The sequence below is a fragment of the Myotis nattereri genome, assembly GCF_964212035.1.
Source record: "Myotis nattereri genome assembly, chromosome: 1".
Taxonomy (NCBI): domain Eukaryota; kingdom Metazoa; phylum Chordata; class Mammalia; order Chiroptera; family Vespertilionidae; genus Myotis; species Myotis nattereri.
Window position 1 is genome coordinate 160,222,013 of NC_138075.1, and position 20,938 is coordinate 160,242,950.

Consider the following 20,938-nt stretch of genomic DNA (forward strand, 5'->3'; position numbering starts at 1 on the left):
ACTCCTAATTCTACCTGGCTGAATTTAGTATAAAAAATGGGTTTATGCTGTGAGAAAGTAAAATTTAGTAGCTGGCAATTCTGCTTCCCCATTACACCTCTAATACTGCAGAGAAATTTCAGCCCCCATAGCTGTTGAAAAATACCAAAGGCCCCTTAGTTATTTAACTGTATTAGCATCATAAGCCTAGAAAATCTGGAACAATTCCATGAGGGTTTAAAAAATGGAATGTTGGATTTGATCTCTAGCAATATGGTAGATAAGACTCAATGAACAATTTTACTTTTACCAATGAAAATATCTGAAAAAAATTTTTAAGTCTTTTTTAATGTATTTTTTATCTATCAAGGAAACAGGAAATCATCAGGACACCAAACCAAAGTATAAGAGAGAGAAATAAGCCCTCAATTTAGCTTTCACCCTGAAGGCTTCTGCAAAACACCAATGAACTTGAGATATATTTTAAGAACTAAGAGTATAGGAGGCTACACTAGAGCCTAGGTTGGGAGACGTGTAATAGGAGAAATCATTCTCCCTTACCCATACACAGCTGGAACCCAGTGTCATGGTGAATTTGAGGTAAACCTGCCCTAAAGATGGGGCCAGCAGCTAAACCTATCTGTGGGAGAGTATCCACTAAAAATGTGTAACTTCATGCTGATTTGTGTTCCGAAGTCAGTGAAGAAAATCAAGCTGAAAATATGTCTAAAAGTGGTCCTGAATTATTAGCTTCTGAGTGCATGACAGAAGCAAATTCAGAGCTTATCTGGCAAAGCTCACATTCAACCTGAGGCTCCAACAACTCTCAAAGATAAAGTTCCAAGGAAGTGGTTACTATTGCAAAACAAACTAAAAAATATGACAACGTGACTAAGGAAACAGATTATAAAATTTTGCATTATATGAAAATTTAATATAAAATATTTTTGGTATCTATAAAGAAGTTGAGATGATAATTATGAGTGCAAAGTAAGTAACTATTTTTAAAATGAACAAAGATATTCTATTAAGAAACAAATTGAATTTCTAGAAATGAAAGATAGGGTATAATAATTGAAATAGAAAACTTAGTAGTTAGATTAGGCAACAAAGTAATAAAAAGGGAGTTGATAAACTAACAAATAGGTCTGAAGAGATTATCGAGAATGTAGTACACACAGACAAAAAAAGATAATATGAAAACGAGAGTTAGCAACATATGTGTAACTATCCAGTCATAGTTCCAGAAAAGGAGAATAGGAAGAATGGCGAAGAAATACTTGAAGAAATGAAGACAGAATTTTCCAAAATTGATGAACACCAAAAACTAAGCGAAGCAAAAGGGATCCATCCTAAACATAACATAATTAAAAACAGCCAAAGGAAAATTACCTAAAAGAACTGAAATTAAACTTAAAATGAAATTAACAACAGCAAAAGCCGGAAAACAGTAATAATATTTTCAAGGAACTGAGAAAGTCTCAACCTAGGATTGTATACCCAGAACAACTATCTATTAAAAATGAAAATGAAGGTAATTCTAGACAAATAGAACAGAATGGCCTACCAACAGATCCTAATGAGAAGCATAGCCTACTTCACTGCCAAGTGTTTCTGTACCACTCAGCTCATTTGAAATGGTAAATAGGGAATCATGTCAGTGTAATATGAAATTTGCATTTTTGTACATAATTTTTCCTGGCACATTAATACTTTGCCTCATCAAGCAATAGAAGTGAATTGAAAACAAACAAAAAGAAATCTGGTATATGCTTTCTTACAATTAAAGATTAATTCCTTGCCCTAGCAGATTTGGCTCAGTGGATAGAGCATCAGCCTGCGGACTGAAGGGCCCCAGACTTAAATCCAGTCAATGGCACCTGTCCTGGTTGTGGGCTTGATCCCCAGTAAGGACGGGGAGGAGGCAGCCAATCAATGATTCTTTTTCATCACTGATGTTTCTCTCTCTCTCTCTCCCTCTCCTTTCTTCTCTGAAATCAACAAAAATATTTTTAAAGTTTTTTTTAAAAAAGATTAAAGCCTTGCTAATATAAGGACCTTTTAAAAAGCTGAGCTCTCTGTGGAAGTGCCTTCTTTTCAGGCAGTTGGTTGCTGGTGTAGGAATTTCATAAGACCATTAACTTTCTACGTTACGCTGCCTAACGAAACCATTTGTCAGTGACGAAGCTGACAGTACAGATGAAGAAGCTGCCAACACTTTTCACTCAGTTAATAAAACCAAACATTACAACATTTGATTGATGGAGAAGACTGCAGATTTAGATGGAACTCCTCTCTATTTAAGGCAAAGCCCTCAAGATTCTCCATCTTGAAATAGGACGTGTGGTTCCAGGGTTATAGTCGGCACAGCAGAGACTGAAGGAGGGAGAGACACGGGTCAGTGGAGATTTAACTGTGCTGGCACTTTTTCTTCAGGATGGTTATTATTTTTGTTGGTGCTTGGGCCACAGGTTTTGAGTTTAGAGTGGTCTGGCCAACTCTGTTTTCCCATGAACCTCTCTATTTTCAGTGTATAGTTTTGTAGAACAGAAGGTTTTCAAACAGGGAAAGGTATTTCACATTCTAAGAAATGCCTCTACTAAAGGGAATACTTCAGGCAACTGTTGTCTCAGGTGAAAGGTGTGAGATGCCATAGAGAATGATGTTTAAAAAAAAAAAAGGAAGGCCCGGCCAGTGTGGCTCAGTGGTTGAGCACTGACCTATAAACCAGAAGATCACGGTCCGATTCTCAGTCAGGACACATGCCTGCGTTGTGGGCTTGATCTCCAGTGGGGGCCATGCAAGAAGCAGCCAATCAGTGATTCTCTCTCATCTTTGATGTTTCCATCTCTATCTTCCTCTCCCTTCCTCTCTGATATCAATAAAAATATATTTTAAAAAATAGGTAAGTATGTGGGTAATTCTAAACAAACAGTGACTGTAGAAAAGAAATAATAATGTCTACTTCAATGCAGAACTAAAATACTGGCATGTGATTGTTCAAGTATTCTCATGTTCCTGTGAAGAGGGTAAAGATAGTGATTCTCTTTTTAATATTAACTACTGAGATACTTATGGTAAAATTATAAAGAAAAATAAGAAAATGGCAAAAAAAAATTCAAGATAGCAGTTCCTTCTGGCAGGGCGAGAGGAACTGGGGATGGAGCTAGAAGGGGGGCACTTAGGTGGATTCCAGGCCAGGTGTAACAGTCTGTTTCCTCAGATGTGGGTTATTACCTGATTGTTCATAGTCATTATGTTCTCAAACTTACACATGGTTATAAGTATTTGTGTACGTATTCAATGTGTGTTTTTTTTAATTTCGGTTATATTTAAACCTGCATATAACAACTTACTGATAAAAACTCATTTTCCTGGTTTATTTCAGTTACCATGGTTGTTCTCCTGTGGGCTGTAGTTTGGTCAATCACTGGCAGTGAATGTCTTCCTGGAGGAAACCTGTTTGGGATTATAATCCTTTTCTATTGTGCCGTCATCGGAGGCAAACTTTTTGGGTTCATCAAGTTACCTACGTTGCCTCCACTGCCTCCTCTTCTTGGTAAGTGCTAAACACTTCCTGTCTTCTTCAGTGTAAATCCTGTTTTAAGAATAGTAGTTTGGAAATAAAGGAATAAACTATTTCTGTATTTTCTGTGCTAGAGCTAAACACTGAAAATTAAATTTTGAGGAATTTTATGAGCCCGTAGTGAAAAATGGTGATTTCAAAAAATTAAATTATAAATACTTACTGCCCATTTCTTTCAACTACACATTCAGTGACATCATGTTCACAGCTTAACATGGGCCAGGATGGAAGTATTTATAAGACAGAAATCAGCATATGCTACACATCAAGACTTGATATCTTGTAAGTCACTCACATTTTTGACAAACAAGTGAGGTTCCAACACATATTTTCTTATTCATTTATATAAACAAACAAAAATATCAACCAATATTTCTGGTGATGCTAGCTAGTACTCACTCATCGGTGATGTGAGCAACTTCTTTGCTAATTTATTTCAATAAGGATTTGCTTCTAAATAACTTGGGAGTATTTGAAGTAAAATTGGCCTTTTGTTGATAATTCTTGTATATTAAAAAAAACTTTCTATAATAACAAATTAAGGGGAAAAAAGAATACACCTTATCAAAGAAGGTGTTCTTTCCTCTACAACCAAGGCAGAGTTTCCTGTATGCTTAGAGGCAAGAAGGGGACATCTGCCATATCGCAAGCAGGTGGCCCCATCAACCCAGACCTCTGGCAAAGGAAACGTGGTCCCAGGGAAATTGTTTTCACATTCACTTGGAGAATAAATAGTCCTCCTTCCATAAGATGTTTTTGAATTTTTATAAGATTATTATTCCTTTTGATTTCAGGTAGTTATATGCCTTAATCACTATAATGATTGCCCTAGCTGGTATTGATTGCCCTAGCTGGTTTGGCTCATTGGCCTGCAGACTGAGGGTCCCGGGTTCAATTCTGGTCAAGGGCACATGCCTGGGTTGTGGGCTCAATTCCCAGTATGGGGCATGCAGGAGGCAGCCAATCAATGATTCTCTCTCATCTTTGATGTTTCTATCTCTTTCTCCCTCTCCCTTCCTCTCTGAAATCAATAAAAACTCAGCTCTCCTAACCCTGCCTTTCTCCCCTTCCCCTTCTTTGGATCTCTGGGACTCATATCTCCTGTCTCAGTTCATACTGATCCTCCCTTAACATTGAGATGTCAGTATATTTTGCTCCCCTACTGGCTGAAAGCAGTACTGAGTCCTTGCGCATTATCTCAAATACGTAGTACAGCAAGCATGTCAAACTCAAAGGCTAACACGGGCCAAATAAACAAGGTTTAAGTTTATGTGGGCCGCAAAAAACCAAAAGCTTCAATTTTCATAGAAACATAGGTTTATTTCAATAGAGACAAAGGGTTGAAATAAATGAGTAATCGTTAACATAAAATAATAGAACATTTTAATAAAAATTAATTTTTTTCTTGAACGTTAACTTACCAGACACTGAATAACTGCACAAATTAATAAGCGTAACACAAATAAACCTATTTTTCTTGTTCTCCGAAAGCGAAATATTTCCTGTTGTGCACACCAAACAAGTCAGTCCAAGACTAATGATGTGGCAATCAGCTGCTGAAATATTCGCTGCTAGTATTAGTGGAGTGAAATGGTACACCTGCACGTAAGGTGCGTAAGGGAAATGAATGAAACACGATTATAGTAATCATTCATTAGTGAACATTGTAGTTCATTATTAATAATCATGTATAACAGGACATTGTGAAATTTAAGTTACAAAATTTTTATTAAAATGTTTCTTACATACCATTATATTGGCTGGGCCGCATGCAGCCCGCGGGCCATGAGTTTGACATGCTTGTACTACAGTGTCTCAGATACTGAAGGCAGTGGTATGTGTTTAATGACTGAAAGAAAGGAGGCACCAGCTGACATGATAGAGCAATATCCAATTCACCACAACCCACTTTTAAGCCTTTGTAAAGCAGGTTATGGTTTTTTTTTATTATTAAATTATCTGGTTTGAAGGTAAAATAGAGCCCATATAGCTGTTTATATTTATTTCAGGTAATCTGACTTAGCAAATAATTTTAGGAGCTATTTGCTAGTTGCACATAAAGAGATGACTGAATTAGGCATTTTATTAAAACATTTAATATTTGATCACACTTTCTAATACTGCCTCCTATTTCTCTCTTTCAATTTCAGTTATTCTAATAATTATTCTAATCTGTCCTTTCAATTTGCATATTCAAGCTTTTTCTTTGCTCCTGTATTATATTAATATTAAATTAAAGTTTAATGTAATTTTATCTGAGGGCTAAGCATAAAGGAAGTGGTCCCTGAGATTACAGAGTAGTCTCTCTCACATCCACAGTGCCAAAAAGTGTTTTCTGTATTTGAAAACTATCTAAAGGGTTGTTTGACTTCTCCATTCCAGGCATGCTGCTTGCTGGGTTTCTCATAAAAAATATCCCTGTCATCAATGATAATGTACAGATCAAGCACAAGTGGTCCTCTGCTTTGAGAAGTATAGCCCTGTCTATCATATTGGTTCGTGCTGGCCTTGGGCTTGATTCAAAGGTACTGAAGTTGTAAATGTCTAACTGTTGACTAGGAATTTTATTCTTCCAATGTCACAAGTATTTAGAATCCCTGACCTTTAGGAAATGGATGTGGACTCTCTGCATGGCATTCTCAAAAAGACAACACAATTTATTTCATGCAGGACTGTCCCCAGAAGATGTCCCCATACTCTTTCTTGGAGAAGGTGGAGTTACTGCCTGTTTGGGGACAGCACCAAGAATAAAGCCCCTCCCTTTCTCTGACAGAGATATAGGCCAGAATTATAAGTCATGAGCAGAGAGAAACATATTTTTGATGCATAAAACCCTATACAAATGAGGTGTTCAGGACTAACTATACTGGCTTAGGAAATTGCCTGGTATATAGAATGAGTCTCAAGTATGCTTTTCTAAAATGCTTTTATTCATGTATGTCTTTGAATATAAAATGAGTATTCTTGGGGATGAGTCTTTAACCGGGGTTCATGCTGGGGCCACAGGTTATACAGAAAGCCAACACTGAGAAGGTTAAACGGGTGTGGAGATTATGAGCTGCCTTCCTGGATTCAAACCTAACTCCACCACTCACCAATTTCATGATGTTGGGCAAATCACTTGAACTTGTGCCTTTTCAGATGAACACATCTAAAACACCGTAGTAATAATATTACGTGTATCATAGGGTTATTATGAGGACGAAATAAGCTATCTCTAAAACACTTAGAACGCTGAAATGTTTATGGAATAAAACGCATTACCTGGAAACTTCATGATGACCCAGACATGGTCTCAATACTGAAGAAAAAGCAATTCATGTCGTTTTCCCTGTGTGTCTTTAGCAGATTGCTTTAGAATGTCTGTTTTTATATTTCAGGCCCTGCAGAAGTTGAAGGGTGTTTGTATGCGATTATCCGTCGGTCCTTGTCTTGTGGAGGCATGCACGTCCGCTCTTCTCGCCCACTTCCTAATGGGTTTACCATGGCAATGGGCATTTATACTGGGGTAATGATTTTTCCTTGTCGTATGAAAATATGCATGGATATTTCAAACTTTCTCTAATTCGATACAAGAGAATGGATAATAGCATTTTCTTAAGGACATCAGAAAATACAAAATGGATATTTCAGCACGATATTTAAGTATTAATATTCCAACATGTAAATATTATAACTTAAAAATAGAGTACACATCTTTGTCAGTGCTAACTTTTACAGTGGTTATAATAATTTATACGATTGAGGAAGTAATAGACTTTTTACCTACATCTGACTCCATGCTGCTGAGAGAGCTGTTGGATCTCACTCTAGAGTCGGCACAAAGGATCACTGAGACATCAGCAGTGATCACCTGGTACCGTTTTCCTCTAGGCTAGTGGTTCTCAACCTTCTGGCCCTTTAAATACAGTTCCTCATGTTGTGACCCAACCATAAAATTATTTTCGTTGCTACTTCATAACTGTAATGTTGCTACTGTTATGAATCATAATGTAAATATCTGATATGCAGGATGGTCTTAGACGACCCCTGTTGAGAACCACTGCTCTAGACTATTGTGATTAGGGGATTCTGCTGCCTCTTCCTTGCACTGTCAGTTACTATTTCCAACGGCTGAGGGCCAGGAGAGGTAAATAAATATAAATTGCTTAGTAAAATTGTAGGGTAATAAGTAGGTGAGACATTACTTATTGCTTCTCATGAGTAAGACTCTGTAGCTATATTCTCCCTGGGCTCAGGTCCCAGCTCTGTAACTTTCCAGTGTGTGACCTCTGGCAAGTTACCTAATCTCTCTGTGCCTCAATGTCTTCTTTTGCAAAATGAACAGAATGATTGTAGCTACTTCATAGGGTTGTTGTGCGGATTAAATTATTTAATACATGCAAACTGCTTAAAATGGGGTTTGGCACATGGTAAGCACTGTAACATGCCCCTTCTGTTACTACTGCTGTATTCTTAGTATCACTGTCACTGTCAGGATGGCCTTCCCCTTCCTAGTCTGTTGTCTTATTTTCCATGCCAAGGCCCGGTAGAAGGCCCGAGATCACTGGGTTCCAATCCACAGATCCATGGCCATCTTTTTAAAATGGCAGTTTCCTGGAGCCTAACCTCATTAGGTCTTCTAGATCACCCGTAAATGCAGATATATATTAGGCAACCAAAGTGCTTACAGTGTAGGTGGTGCATGGCCACAGTTTGTCAAGTGTTCTGTAGAACCTGTATGTGTGTATGTGTTTCTGGTTTGATGCATCACTGCCATTCAAAAGACTCTCTAACATGTGTGCTCTAAAAGGGCAGAGGTTATTGTAATTTCATAACAATGATGATGAGTGAGATACTACCATAAATGTTTAAGCACTGCCTGCTTAGTTTTGTTGTAGGTGCTGTCTCTCCAGCTGTCGTGGTGCCTTCAATGCTCCTTTTGCAGGAAGGAGGTTATGGTGTTGAAAAAGGTGTCCCAACCTTACTCATGGCAGCTGGCAGCTTCGATGACATTCTGGCCATCACTGGCTTCAACACGTGCTTAGGCATGGCCTTTTCCACAGGTAAATTGATCAGCTCACAATATGCTGTTCTCTGAACTCTAGAGACAGATTGTGATGACATAAGCATGGCATATTTGCTTGATGATTGATTAAGGCAAATTGAAATAGAGAAAGCAACTGCAAGAGTTAGGTCCTTACCTAAGCGGAGACCAGTAGCTTTCTAGCTTTACTCCCTTAACCCAGGCTGCTCAAGTAGCATGGGAGGTGCACAAAGGAGGATGCAAAGTAGCAAAGTTTAAAGGAGAACAGCTTCTGTATGGAGACTTCACACAAGGGCTGAGTAGGTTTTTCAATGAGCCCAAAGGACAGAGAACATTCCAAGTGGAAGGAACAATTTCTGTTTTCTCATCTTTAACATTTTATGAGTAATAACAACAGTGATTTTAATAAATAGCCTATTAATACTTGATAATTGTTGATATGGATGTATTTTGGTTTAAGTAGTAATAAAAGAGGAACACACCTTAGGAAGTTATGTATTCTCTCTCCAGCCCCCAGTAGTTATCTTAACCATTTATGGTTATATATGATTTACACTGATTACCTAGAACCTCACCTCTTCCCGTTGCCCCAGTTGCCTTACACCCAGTCCCTGTCATTTCTCACTAGTAAATTAATCTCATCAGAATATGGTTTTCATGATGTTACTTTCTTGTTCACGAACCAATGAAGATTCCCTATTACCTATTAAATCAAATCTAATGGTTCTCAGCCTCAGCTGCACACATGTCAATGTAAGAAACATCCAAACCTGCAGAGAATTTTTATGCATTTATTTGGGCCAAACTAACTACAAGTGCCGGGAAGCAAAATCTCAACATATTGAGACAATGTTCCAAAGAATAGCGGTTTTACAGCTTATTTTATACATTAGAATCAAAGGAGGAGCTGTATGTGGGGGAGGGGTGCTACATAAAATTCATTGGTGGTTGATTAGGGAGGCAGGAGAAAGCAAAACAGTGAAATCTCTGAGATTGGAGAAAGAATAAGACATACTTCTTTTTCGCTGGTGGACATAGGAGAGTTAACTATTCACATTTACAGCGCACAGAGATGCTATGTGGGGAACAAGGTAACAGTGAGGGCCCTGTGATCTGGTGGGAGGTGTGCTCTGAGGGATCTGGGAAATGAGATCACTCTGATTTTGCAAAGGTATGTTATCTTAGATGGAGAAAGATAATATGCTCATCAGGGTAAAGACTGACATTTGCCAAGGAAGCTACAGGGAGGGGATGTGACTAAACACCATGACCCACTTTTAGTTAGGAATTTTTATTATTCAAACCATCCTATGTGGTTACTTTTGGTCTCTGAGTTTGTAAGATCCGCCATGCAGGCCTCTCCTGAGTTTGTCAGGTTTAGCATGAGGTTACTTTTTGTCCACACTAGAATTACATAGGGAGTGGGGGAATTTAAAAAATATTCATATATGGGCCCTACCTTAGACCAGTTAAATCAAAATCTTTGGGAATAGAAAACACAACTTTAGAGTGTTAAAAAAATATATCAACCAAATAAGCTTGAACATCTAATTGGCCTTATTAAGTGATTCATGAATCAGGTATATCCCATCTAGCAAGACACTCTATGGGGTTGTACAAAATGGAAGATTGTCATAGGAAGAAAGATTTAACAAAAGAAAAGAAAGGATTATTTTTAGAACAAACTGTCTTTTGGGGTGTGGGGTGGGAGACAAGAATTTTTATCATGCAGATTGCCTATGAATAAGATTGTATTTCTGAGAGATGTTGAAACTGCAGTTAAATCAGGTGTTAAATCTAGGTTTGATATCATGGGCTTTAGCACGAGTGACACCATTGTGGGCCTACAGTTTTCTCGTTAACAATAGTAACAGAGTTTGCATTAGAATCATTGGGGAGGAAGAAGAACAGGGACAAAGAGGGCAGTGGGGAGGGTCTCCTTGGGTGTTCATAATCTGGGGGGTCGGAGGCTGTGGATAGCTTAAAAACCTTCCTTGTTGACAATGCTGCATACCCTCTACCTGTTCCCGGACGGGGCTCTTAGACCTTTTGGATGGGAACTACCTGGAGCCTCTTTAAAATGTGGATCCCTAGCCCTGACAGACCTACTGAATCAGAATTTTCAGAGGTGCGACCCAGGAAGTCTTTTTTTTAAACAACTTTACTATATGAGACTGACAGTCATTGGCACTTTCTGCACATTTATAGTCGATTATTTACTGTAATAGGTCAAGACATATGTCATTATTATATACTTTTGACAGTCATACTTTGCCTAACAGAGAGTTGTCTGAACTAAATAAAATTACTACAAGGTATTACATTTTTTTTTTATTAATTTTTCACAGAGAGGAAGGGAAAGGGATAGAGAGTTAGAAACTTCGATCAGCTGCCTCCTGCACGCCCCCTACTGGGAATGTGCCCGCAACCAAGGTACATGCCCTTGACTGGAATTGAACCTGGGACCCTTCAGTCCGCAGGCCAACGCTCTATCCACTGAGCCAAACCGGTCAGGGCCAAGGTATTACATTTTTAAATAAGAGAGATGATTGAAACTGTAGGAGAAGAAAAACTGGTTTACCTCTATCCATTTTAGGTTCCTTGTCTGGGGCCCTGTAAATTTGACTGACAAAAGACAGGTTAATAAGGGAAAAACAGTTTATTAGCCTGTGTATTGTGCTACGTATACAAGGGAGTACTCAGTGATGAGTAACTCAAAGGAGTGGTTAGAACTTGGGCTTAAGTGGCACCTTAGCAAGAAACAATAATTTTGTAGAAAGTTTCCAGACAAAGGATAAGGACTTTTGAGTTTTTAGGGCAGCAAATTATGGAAAGGCAAATGTATGAGAAAATTAATGGTAGATGAGGGTTGGTCTTAGCAAAAACTGTTATGTAGATTCCTCTGGTGCCATCTCTGAGTTTATGAGGGTCCCTGGCTTTGTCAGTGGTTAATTTCTGCCCTTCCTGGTAGAAAGGGGAGAGGGACATCTTTACACATTTATAGCCAGCTTTGAAGCAAATACAGGGAGTATAGAGAACTTTTCGTGTATCTTTCTTCTCAGCTCAAACATCCTTACGCCAAAATAGTATATTGTGGGGAATAACAAGTAGCAGAATAACAAGAAGCCACCACAACTCATTAATACATTTATTCTGAGGATAGTGTTGAAGAAAGGCTTTATGTGTTGAGCAATTTTAATAAATTTTTTTGTACAATGTGTTAACAGAGATTTGTTTCATTGAAGTGGCCTAAATCTTTTATGCTATGGTGGAAAATATAGTTCTACTCACCTCTCCATATTATGATATTTCAAAAATAATTTTTAATTTTATTTTTCAATTACAGTTGGCCATTTAATGTTACTTTATATTAGTTTCAGGTGTACAGCCTAGTAGTTAGGCAATGATATAATATACAAAGTGATCCTCCCGATAATTCACGTACTCAGCTGACACCATACCTAATTATTGCAATACTATTGACTATAGTTTCTATGTGCTGTACTTTACATCCCCAGGACATTTTTTTCAGATTTACTTTTAGAATAAACATTTGAGAAGGGGTAAGTCCCTTATACTGATTGTGGTAAGAAAAGAATCTTGATTTTAATTGCCAGATTCTTAAATTACTATATTCTATACATATCAGAGCTACTCAAAATTAATGTACACTTATTATTAAAAAATCAGGCTCTCAAATGGCAATTTGAAAACTAGATCTGTCTATGTACCTAGCCTATGCATATAATATAGCAGAACAAATTATCTCTGAATCATGAATTTTACCTTTAATATTTTCTTGGCCTCTTTAAGTAAATCTTTATGGCAGTAGACAAGTCATAGCTTATGTCTGCTTTGAAATTTATCTCCTACATATATATACCTTTCTTATAAGACAGGTCTATTAGACATTATAAGTCACATATATAGGGTGTCCCCAAAAATGTATATACACTTCAACTCACTTAATTTTTACTCTTTTTTGGGTTAAACTGATTTGAAATAATGGGTGAAACCAGACTAAGATTTGAACAAAAAAAAAATTTATCCTAAGTGCCACTGGACTTTTTTTTTATGGGAATACATTAAAGATAAAGTTTATGGTTAAAAAAAAAAAAACAACAACAGCAACAGTTGACTAATTGAGGGCACACAAATAAAAGGAAATGATTCTTAATGTGTTTGATTCCATTGCTTCGCATTATCAGCAGGGCCTGGATCAGAATGGTCATCAGTTTGAAAACAGACATTGAGGAAAAAAAAAACAATTCATTTCCGTAGATTCTTTTAAATTTTGAAAATGAACTGTATGTTAATAAACACTGACTTTACAATCATTCAAAGTGTGTATACATTTTTTGGGGATACACTGTACTTAAGAATGCAGAGTCAGAAAATATCTGTAAACTCTTCCTTCAATGTAATTTGATGTTTTATGTTAATGTTTAAAATCAAATCTGTTTATTTGTGGATTTAGAGTTTTGTCTGAAGTGTTCCATTTTATGTGTTTTTAAGGCTCCACACTTTTTAATGTCTTCAGAGGAGTTTTGGAGGTGCTGATTGGTGTGGCAGCTGGATTTCTTCTTGGATTTTTCATTAAGTACTTTCCAAGCAGTGACCAGGTAAAAGCAATAATCTGCAAGAAAGTCATGCTCTAAGTATCATTGGAAAAACATTATGGAGCACTTCCTTCAAAGCTGATGTGAAGGGCGGAACTTAGAAAATGCCCCCCATTTCATACTGCTTGTTGCTCTCACAGTGCTGTCCATGAGCTTTATATAGAGGACTAAATGCATGAGATTTGAATGCAGTCCTGAAAGTTCTTCTCAACTTTTATTCTGTACATTTTAAGTTTCACTGTAAAACAAATAACAATTCCAAAACAATATGATATGCAAGTTTTTAATTTTTTAAAATTCATTTATTTTAACTTTATTTCTATTTGTGTCTATTTGTTTTTACTTATGGTTCATAATACTCAACTAAATTAAGATATAAAATGGCTGTTTGAGCCCCCTTTTTAGTATCAAAATACTTTAGATTCTAATACTATCAAATATACCCTGCCGAAACTGGTTTGGCTCAGTGGATAGAGCATCGGCCTGTGGACTGGGGGGTCCCGGGTTCGATTCCGGTCGGGGGCATGTACCTTGGTTGCGGGCACATCCCCAATGGGGAGTGTGCAGGAGGCAGCTGGTCGATGTTTCTCTCTCATTGATGTTTCTAACTCTCTATCTCTCTCCTTTCCTCTCTGTAAAAACTCAATAAAACATATTAAAAAAATATATATATATACCTTAATGTTTCATTACAATATAGTCCAATATTTCTAACCAAGGAAATCAAAGTTCTTTATGGTTCACAATGATTTCTTAATGATTACTGTCCTAAGTTCCTTAGGATAAATAAATTAAAAAAAATTTTTTCTATATGAATTGGCATTTTGAAGATTTCAAAGTATTCTGAATGGGATTAGAAACAACTAAAGTAGAAATTTAAGTAAGAAAATTATATTTGAATTTCTATTGTACTCCACAAAACTCCTAGTAAAATTGTTTTGTAACAGGCCATCATAAAAACTTTATAAAAATTTTTTTTGAATGCAAAAAGAAAATGACAGGATTTTTCTGATTACACAACAAAATAAAAATGTGTGTAAAATTGTGCATAAAATGATATGGTAAGTTCAATAAAGTGCCACTCTGTTCCGTATGGCAGGCACTAGCTACATGTGGCTGAGGCAGACACAGACACTTCCATAGACAGTGCAGATACAGACATTTCCATCACCACTGACCGTTCTATTGGGAAGCTCTGATCCAGTGCAGTCCACTGGTAACCTATGATGTGAGTACTATTCACACAACCATTCGACTGACAAGGACATCAACGCTTAGGGAGAAGTGACTTGAACAAGGTCACATAGCTAGACTGCAGTGCAGTAGGGCATTAACTTAGTTATTTCACCTCCAGAGCCTGCATGCGTCCAAGTCAAGCATTCTTAAAGACCCTCCTGCCTTCTAATGTTATCAAGAAGTTTTAAAGGCTGAACAGCAAAAAGTAAAGGGAAAGAGGTACACATTTCTTAGACTTTAAAAATCAACAGCAAAAGTAAATAAACAAAAATAAAACTCAACAACAACAAAACACAACACACTCTATAGCCTCTTAAAGCTTCCTGGTATTTAGAAAAACCAGGAGAGCATCACATTAAAGAATAAACAGAGAATACAGTGGGGCCTTGACTTACGAGTTTAATTCGTTCGGAGACCGAGCTCGTTAAGGAGCTCGTTAACTCAAATTACTCTATCAACTCAATGCAAAAAATCGAGAAACAGCTGGTATCTCAAAAAACTCGTTAGTCGGGACACTCGTAAGTCAAGGCCCCACTGTATCTATAATAAAAATGATAGATATGTCATATCTTTATTCTTTACAAAATGCCCATGATGTATGTAACTAAGTCTTGAAGGTGAAAAAATCAGTAATATGAAATAATGGAGCTAATCAACCTTTTTTCCCCTCCAGAGCAAACTCGTATGGAAGAGAGCCTTCCTTGTCCTGGGGCTCTCTGTGCTAGCGGTGTTCAGCAGCACGTACTTGGGTTTCCCTGGGTCCGGAGGACTCTGCACATTGGTCATGGCTTTCCTTGCAGGCCTGGGATGGGCCAGCAAAAAGGTGCATTTCATTCTGTTCTTCTTGTAACTACTTAGTGACTAGATTAATTTTTCTTTCCAGATACTTCTTAACATCAGGTTAATAAAATTATTTTAGCATAAAAGCTATTTTCTATGCAGAGATAAATGTATGCCCAAATGTACACACACACATTCTTTTTTCCTGTTACATACTAGTCTATAACTTGAAATAAATCTTGGTCACATTCCCCTGATGCCTTCCTTATTCTTTGTAAGAGCTGCAGAGTATTGCATTGTATAACTGCACTATACTTTATTAAACCAGTCTTCTACTCACAGACATTTAGATTGTTGCCTGTTTTCTGCTAAACAAAAAAAATATCCTTATATATACCATATTTTATAAACTCTAAGACACTAGCAAGTCTAAGAAAAAAGAAAAAGAATGTTAAAGTTAAACTCTGACATGACATCCTAATTTCAGAAGTGTTTAAATGTGAGGAAATGTGTATCTTTAAATCAACAAAACATATCTTTGTGTTAATCTACAGGGTAATTTCTAGAAATAAGACTGCTCTATGAAAGAGGAGTCACATTGATATTTTTTTTAATTTTACTTTTCAATTACAATTTAAGTATGTGTTATTTTGTGCTAGTTTCAGGTATACAGCATAGTGATTAGATAATCATATACTTTACAAAGTATTCCCCTCAATATTTCCTGTACCCACCTGACACTGTGCATGATTATTACAACATTATTGACTGTCATTTTGATAGTATCAATTTACTCTCTTTTTTTTCAATTTACTCTTTTATTAAGGCTATACCATACTTGTTAGGTAAAAAGTGGTATCTTGTTTTCTGTTTCTTTGATTAGCAGTAAAATTGAATACTTTTTCATATATTTAATCACTTGTATTTTTTTCTTTTCTTTGCTATATCTTTTGTCCAGTTTCTTCTGAAATCTAATGCATTGATTATTGATCTGTAAGATATACTAGTATACACGCATATATATGATATTAGCCTTTTTATATAGTTCATTTTTAACATACAAATGACATTTTTATGTAGTGAGATCTATGAGTCTCTTAGGACCTTTCCTCAATAGCTTTTTTTTCTTAAAAATCTATTATGTGGGTAAAATCTTACATATGTCATCGCAAATATTTTTTACAATAGCCTTGACAAATATATATTCGACCCACTTTACAGATGAGAACAATGAAGGCTTAGAGATATTAGACAGATTGTCCAGGGTCACAAAGGTGATACGTGGCAGAGCCAGGATGAGAACACACCTTTAGACTACAGAGGGTCCCTGGCTCACAGTGGTTCAACTTGGGATTTTTTTACTTTACGATGATGGTGCTGAAGCAGTACACATTCAGTAGAGACTCTAGGTGCAGTTTTGAATTTTGATCTTTACCTGGGCCAGAGATATGCAGTCCGAGCCTCAGCTTCCAATCAGGCACAGGATCATGAGTAAACCACCGATACGCCAGAGTACTGTGTTGCCAGCATTTTTTGGATATTGTGTGTTATGTTTTTGGATCCCATCTTGTCAACAAAATGCCCATCTGTGGCTCTTGCTTCTGGTGAGAAGTGAAAGACAATTACTCTTAAGGAGAAACTAAAGATAATTGCTTACCTATAGGCTAACGTAAGTGTCCTGAGCACATTTAAGGTAGGCTAGGCTAAGCTATGATGTTTAGTAAGTGAAGTGCATTAAATGTATTTTCAACTTCGATGGATATATTGGGACATAATCTCATCATAAATCAAGGAGTGTCTGTGTATCAATATGATTCCCTGAAGAAAGGAAAGGAAACAAATCTTCATTGGACAATCATGTGGCAGGCACTCTGCATACCTTTTGTAGTTCAGTACTCAGGGGAGTTCTTACTTCTGGAGACACCCGTCCAGTGCATCCAGATTTTGGACTTCTTTCCTCCCTTGGTCTGGAATATAGCATAAGGTCAAGAACTCTGACTGCGTGAGCGAATCTCAGCTGTACAATCTTGTACCTATATGATCACATACAAGTAATCTTACTCCTCAGTCCTCAATTTCTGTATCTCTCAAGTGGGGAGGGACAATAGCAACAACTCCTACACTGGAAGACTAAGTGAAATAATCTCCAGAAAACAAAGTGCTTAGTCATAGAATGCACTCAGTAAATAATAGCCCAGATTATTTTTATACCTACTTCCAGAGCAGCGCAGCATAGTAAAAAGAGCATGAAATTTAAAATATGGAGATTGGGATTCCAATCCCAGTTCTACTATTCTCTACCTGTAAATCCCCCCAAAAAGTCACTTCCCTCTCTAACACTCAGTTTTCTTAACTGTAAAATGGAGAAAATAGCAATATCTAAAGAATTGTTGGGACTATTATGTGGGAAAATGGAAATGGAACAGTTGTAAACTCAACAGTTCTATAGCAATATTGTTGACTTGTATTTTGAAAAACTAAAATATTTTATAAAATTTCATTTATGCCTATAGTCTACCCTCCAAATTTCTAAGAAATCCACTGTCTAGGGTACATGGGAAGGTGTATTGCTCAAGGGAGTTGACTATGAAATCACCCAGGAGTAGGCTGGGGGAGGCTGCTGGCCACCAGGCACTGTAGGATCCTGGCCCTGGAGAAACCACCTGGTCTGCAGGAGCCACTGAACCCAGGAAGAGCACCTTCCTCTGGCAGTATCTCTTCAGCGCCCTCTACTGACAAAATTTAACATGGTGCTACCTAGCAAAGGAGAAATATTTTAAAGAGCTTAGAGATGGGGCTCCATTTTCCGCAGAGCAACAGAGAAAGGGGGCAAGGGACAATAAATTAATAACTGGAACAGTCTTTTACATGTAGATTTTATTTTTGTGCATAATTTGAAATGTCCTTAAAAGGTATTTTCTTGTAAAGATAAAATAAAATTGGAAATAAGTTAGCGGTCCATCAATAAAGAAATAATTCAATAAACTGTGGTACTTCCATACCAGATTCCTATGTGGCAATAATGAGGTACCGGGATATATGTGCTAATATGAAATCTAAATCATATTGTTAAATTAAAATGAACATAAAATTTTAAACTCTGAAAGAAAAGTATTATAGTCTGGAACACACACATACCATGCATTCAGAAGTAGTTCTCCTAAGATTACTTTATAAGACTATTTATAATTAAGATCTATCTGCAAAGCAACATTAAACACCTCATATCATAACTGTGTTATAAATATATGCAATTTTTGCTCTGTTTCAGCTAACCTCTTCATTTATAGATGTCACAGAAATAAAGCCAATCTCAGCACAAATAGACTCAAATTTTATATTAGTAAAATTCTTAGAACTTGTAACTTTATATAATAAAAATTCATATGTATGTTTGTTTTCTTAGGCAGAGGTTCAAAAAATTATTGCAGTTGCCTGGAACATCTTTCAGCCCCTTCTCTTTGGTCTGATTGGAGCAGAGGTATCTGTTTCATCTCTCAGACCAGAAACTGTAGGTAAGAATTTCAAAGTAGTACTTTGGCTAAAATCAACTTTTTATATTCAGTTGAAATACCTTTAGTAGGTATATGTTCAGTAGTTCCCATTGTCACATACTTAATAATGGTTTAAAAGTAGTTGGTTAGTAGGGGGTAACGCGGGGATAAGGACACATATGTAATAAATAAATAAATAAATAGTTGGTTAGAAAATAATGTTCATCAGCCCTAGGTGGTGCTCAGTGGTTAGAGCGCTGACCCTCAGGATTGCAAGTTCAATTCTGGTCAAGGGCATGTACCTTGGTTGCAGGATTAAACCCCCACCCTGGTCGGGCATGTGTGGGAAGCAACCAAACAAGGTGTCTCACATTGGTGTTTCTCTCTCTAAAAATCAATATAAAAAAATACCCTCAGGTAAAGTTTAATAAAAAGAAAATAATGTTCATCAGTCTAAGATAGTAAATTAAATATCTTTACAATTATTCCTTGTAAAAAAAAAAGTAACACTGCTTACTACTTTAAAAAAATGCAGGCCTTAAAATATTTTTTTCTACTCAGAGTGTTCATCTAGCCTTGTTCTGATCAAGGGCCAGAATTTTAAAGATAACTAGTCAGTTCTATAATATGTACCCATGGAATGGAAATGTTTGTGCATTCATTTTTTTAAATTTATTTAAGCATTTAAAAGCCACCATATTAAAGCTCTCTTGATTCATAGCATCGTATTTGAAGTTAATTTGCACATATACGGTGTATTCTCTGTATTTCCTCCTTTCCTCGCATCACAATATGCTCCCTCCATCCTAGGGATCCCATCCCTGCCACCTCCTTCTGGATCTCACACATAGATTCTTGTCATACATCTTTGAATGTATTTGTCATGTACATACTTGTCAGTTTCTCCTCATCAGAATTTAAACAGAGTCTAAGCTCTCTTATCTTAAAATAATATTCTTTCATTCTAATACATGCTACAACATGGGTGCACATAGATGAGGACAGTATACTATTTGAAATAAGCCAGTTACAAACAGACACAGGCTGTATGATTTCACTTTTGTGAGGTGTCGAATATAGTCAAATTCATAGAGACAGAAAGTAAATGAGGTTGCCAGAGTTTTAGGGGAAGATTTCTAGTGATTAGTTGCATAAAAATGTGAGTGTTTAGTACTACATAGCTGTATACTTAAAAATGGTTAAGATGGCCCTAGCTGGTTTGGCTCAGTGGACAAAGCATCAGCCTGCAGACTGAAGGGTCCCTGGTTCAATTCCTGTCAAGGGCACATGCCTGGGTTGTGGGCTTGGTCCCCAGTAGGAAGCATGGAGGAAGCAGCTGATCAATGACTCTCTCTCATCATTGATGTTTCTATCTCTCCCTCTCCCTTCCTCTCTGAAATCAATAAAAATATATATTTTTAAAATGGTTAAGATGATAAATTTTATGTGTATTTTAACACAATTAAAATTTATTCTTTCTCCATTTCACTTCCCTCCTCACTTACTAATCTACCTCTCTATTCCTTTTTTCAACTTTTCCAAAGAGATAAGTAACCATATCCCCTTTTTTCCGTTTTAACTCCTATTCTTTTATTCAATACATTAAAAAAAAAAAAACATTTAGACCAGCTTCTGCCCTTTCACATAACCAACCCTGCTCTGATGAAGGTCATATTGCTAAGACCACGGAATACGTACCGGTCTTTATTTTATTTGAGCTCTCAACAGCATTGGGAGATCTTTAAGCCACTTTTTACATTGAAGTCTGAAATTATATTTTCCAGAGCCTTCTGAGTCCTCCTTTTTTAAAAAAAAAATTTTTTGTATATATACTAGAGGCCCAGTGCACAAAAATTTGTGCACTTGCGGGGGGAGGTCCCTCAGCCAGGCCTGTGCCCTCTTGCAGTCTGGGATCCCTCGGGGGATGGCCACCTGCTGGCTTAGGACTGCTCCCCAGGGGATTGGGCCTAAGCTGGCAATCAGACATCCCTCTGGCAGCCCGGCAGCCCTTGGGGGATGCCCACTTGCCAGCAGGGAGCAGACCCAAGCTGCAGTCAGACATCCTTAGCACTGCTGAGGAGTCAGGAGAGGCTCCCACCACCACCACCGCTGTACTGGCAGCCATCAGCCTGGCTTGTGGCTGAGCAGAGCTCCCCCATGTGGGAGCGCACGGACCACCAGAGGGCAGCTCCTGCATTGAGCGTCTGCCCCCTGGTGG

General features: G+C 37.3%; 1 protein-coding gene across 1 annotated transcript in view; it reads left to right on the plus strand.

The window, feature by feature from the left end:
* SLC9B2 (solute carrier family 9 member B2) overlaps positions 1-20,938 on the plus strand; it is a 33,586-nt gene that overhangs the window by 2,024 nt on the left and 10,624 nt on the right. The window contains exons 2-8 of the mRNA XM_081085439.1: positions 3,368-3,538; positions 5,948-6,090; positions 6,946-7,073; positions 8,435-8,610; positions 13,107-13,213; positions 15,120-15,269; positions 18,633-18,741. Of these exons, the coding sequence (XP_080941565.1) occupies positions 3,368-3,538; positions 5,948-6,090; positions 6,946-7,073; positions 8,435-8,610; positions 13,107-13,213; positions 15,120-15,269; positions 18,633-18,741 (984 nt within the window). The remainder of the gene's footprint in view (positions 1-3,367; positions 3,539-5,947; positions 6,091-6,945; positions 7,074-8,434; positions 8,611-13,106; positions 13,214-15,119; positions 15,270-18,632; positions 18,742-20,938) is intronic.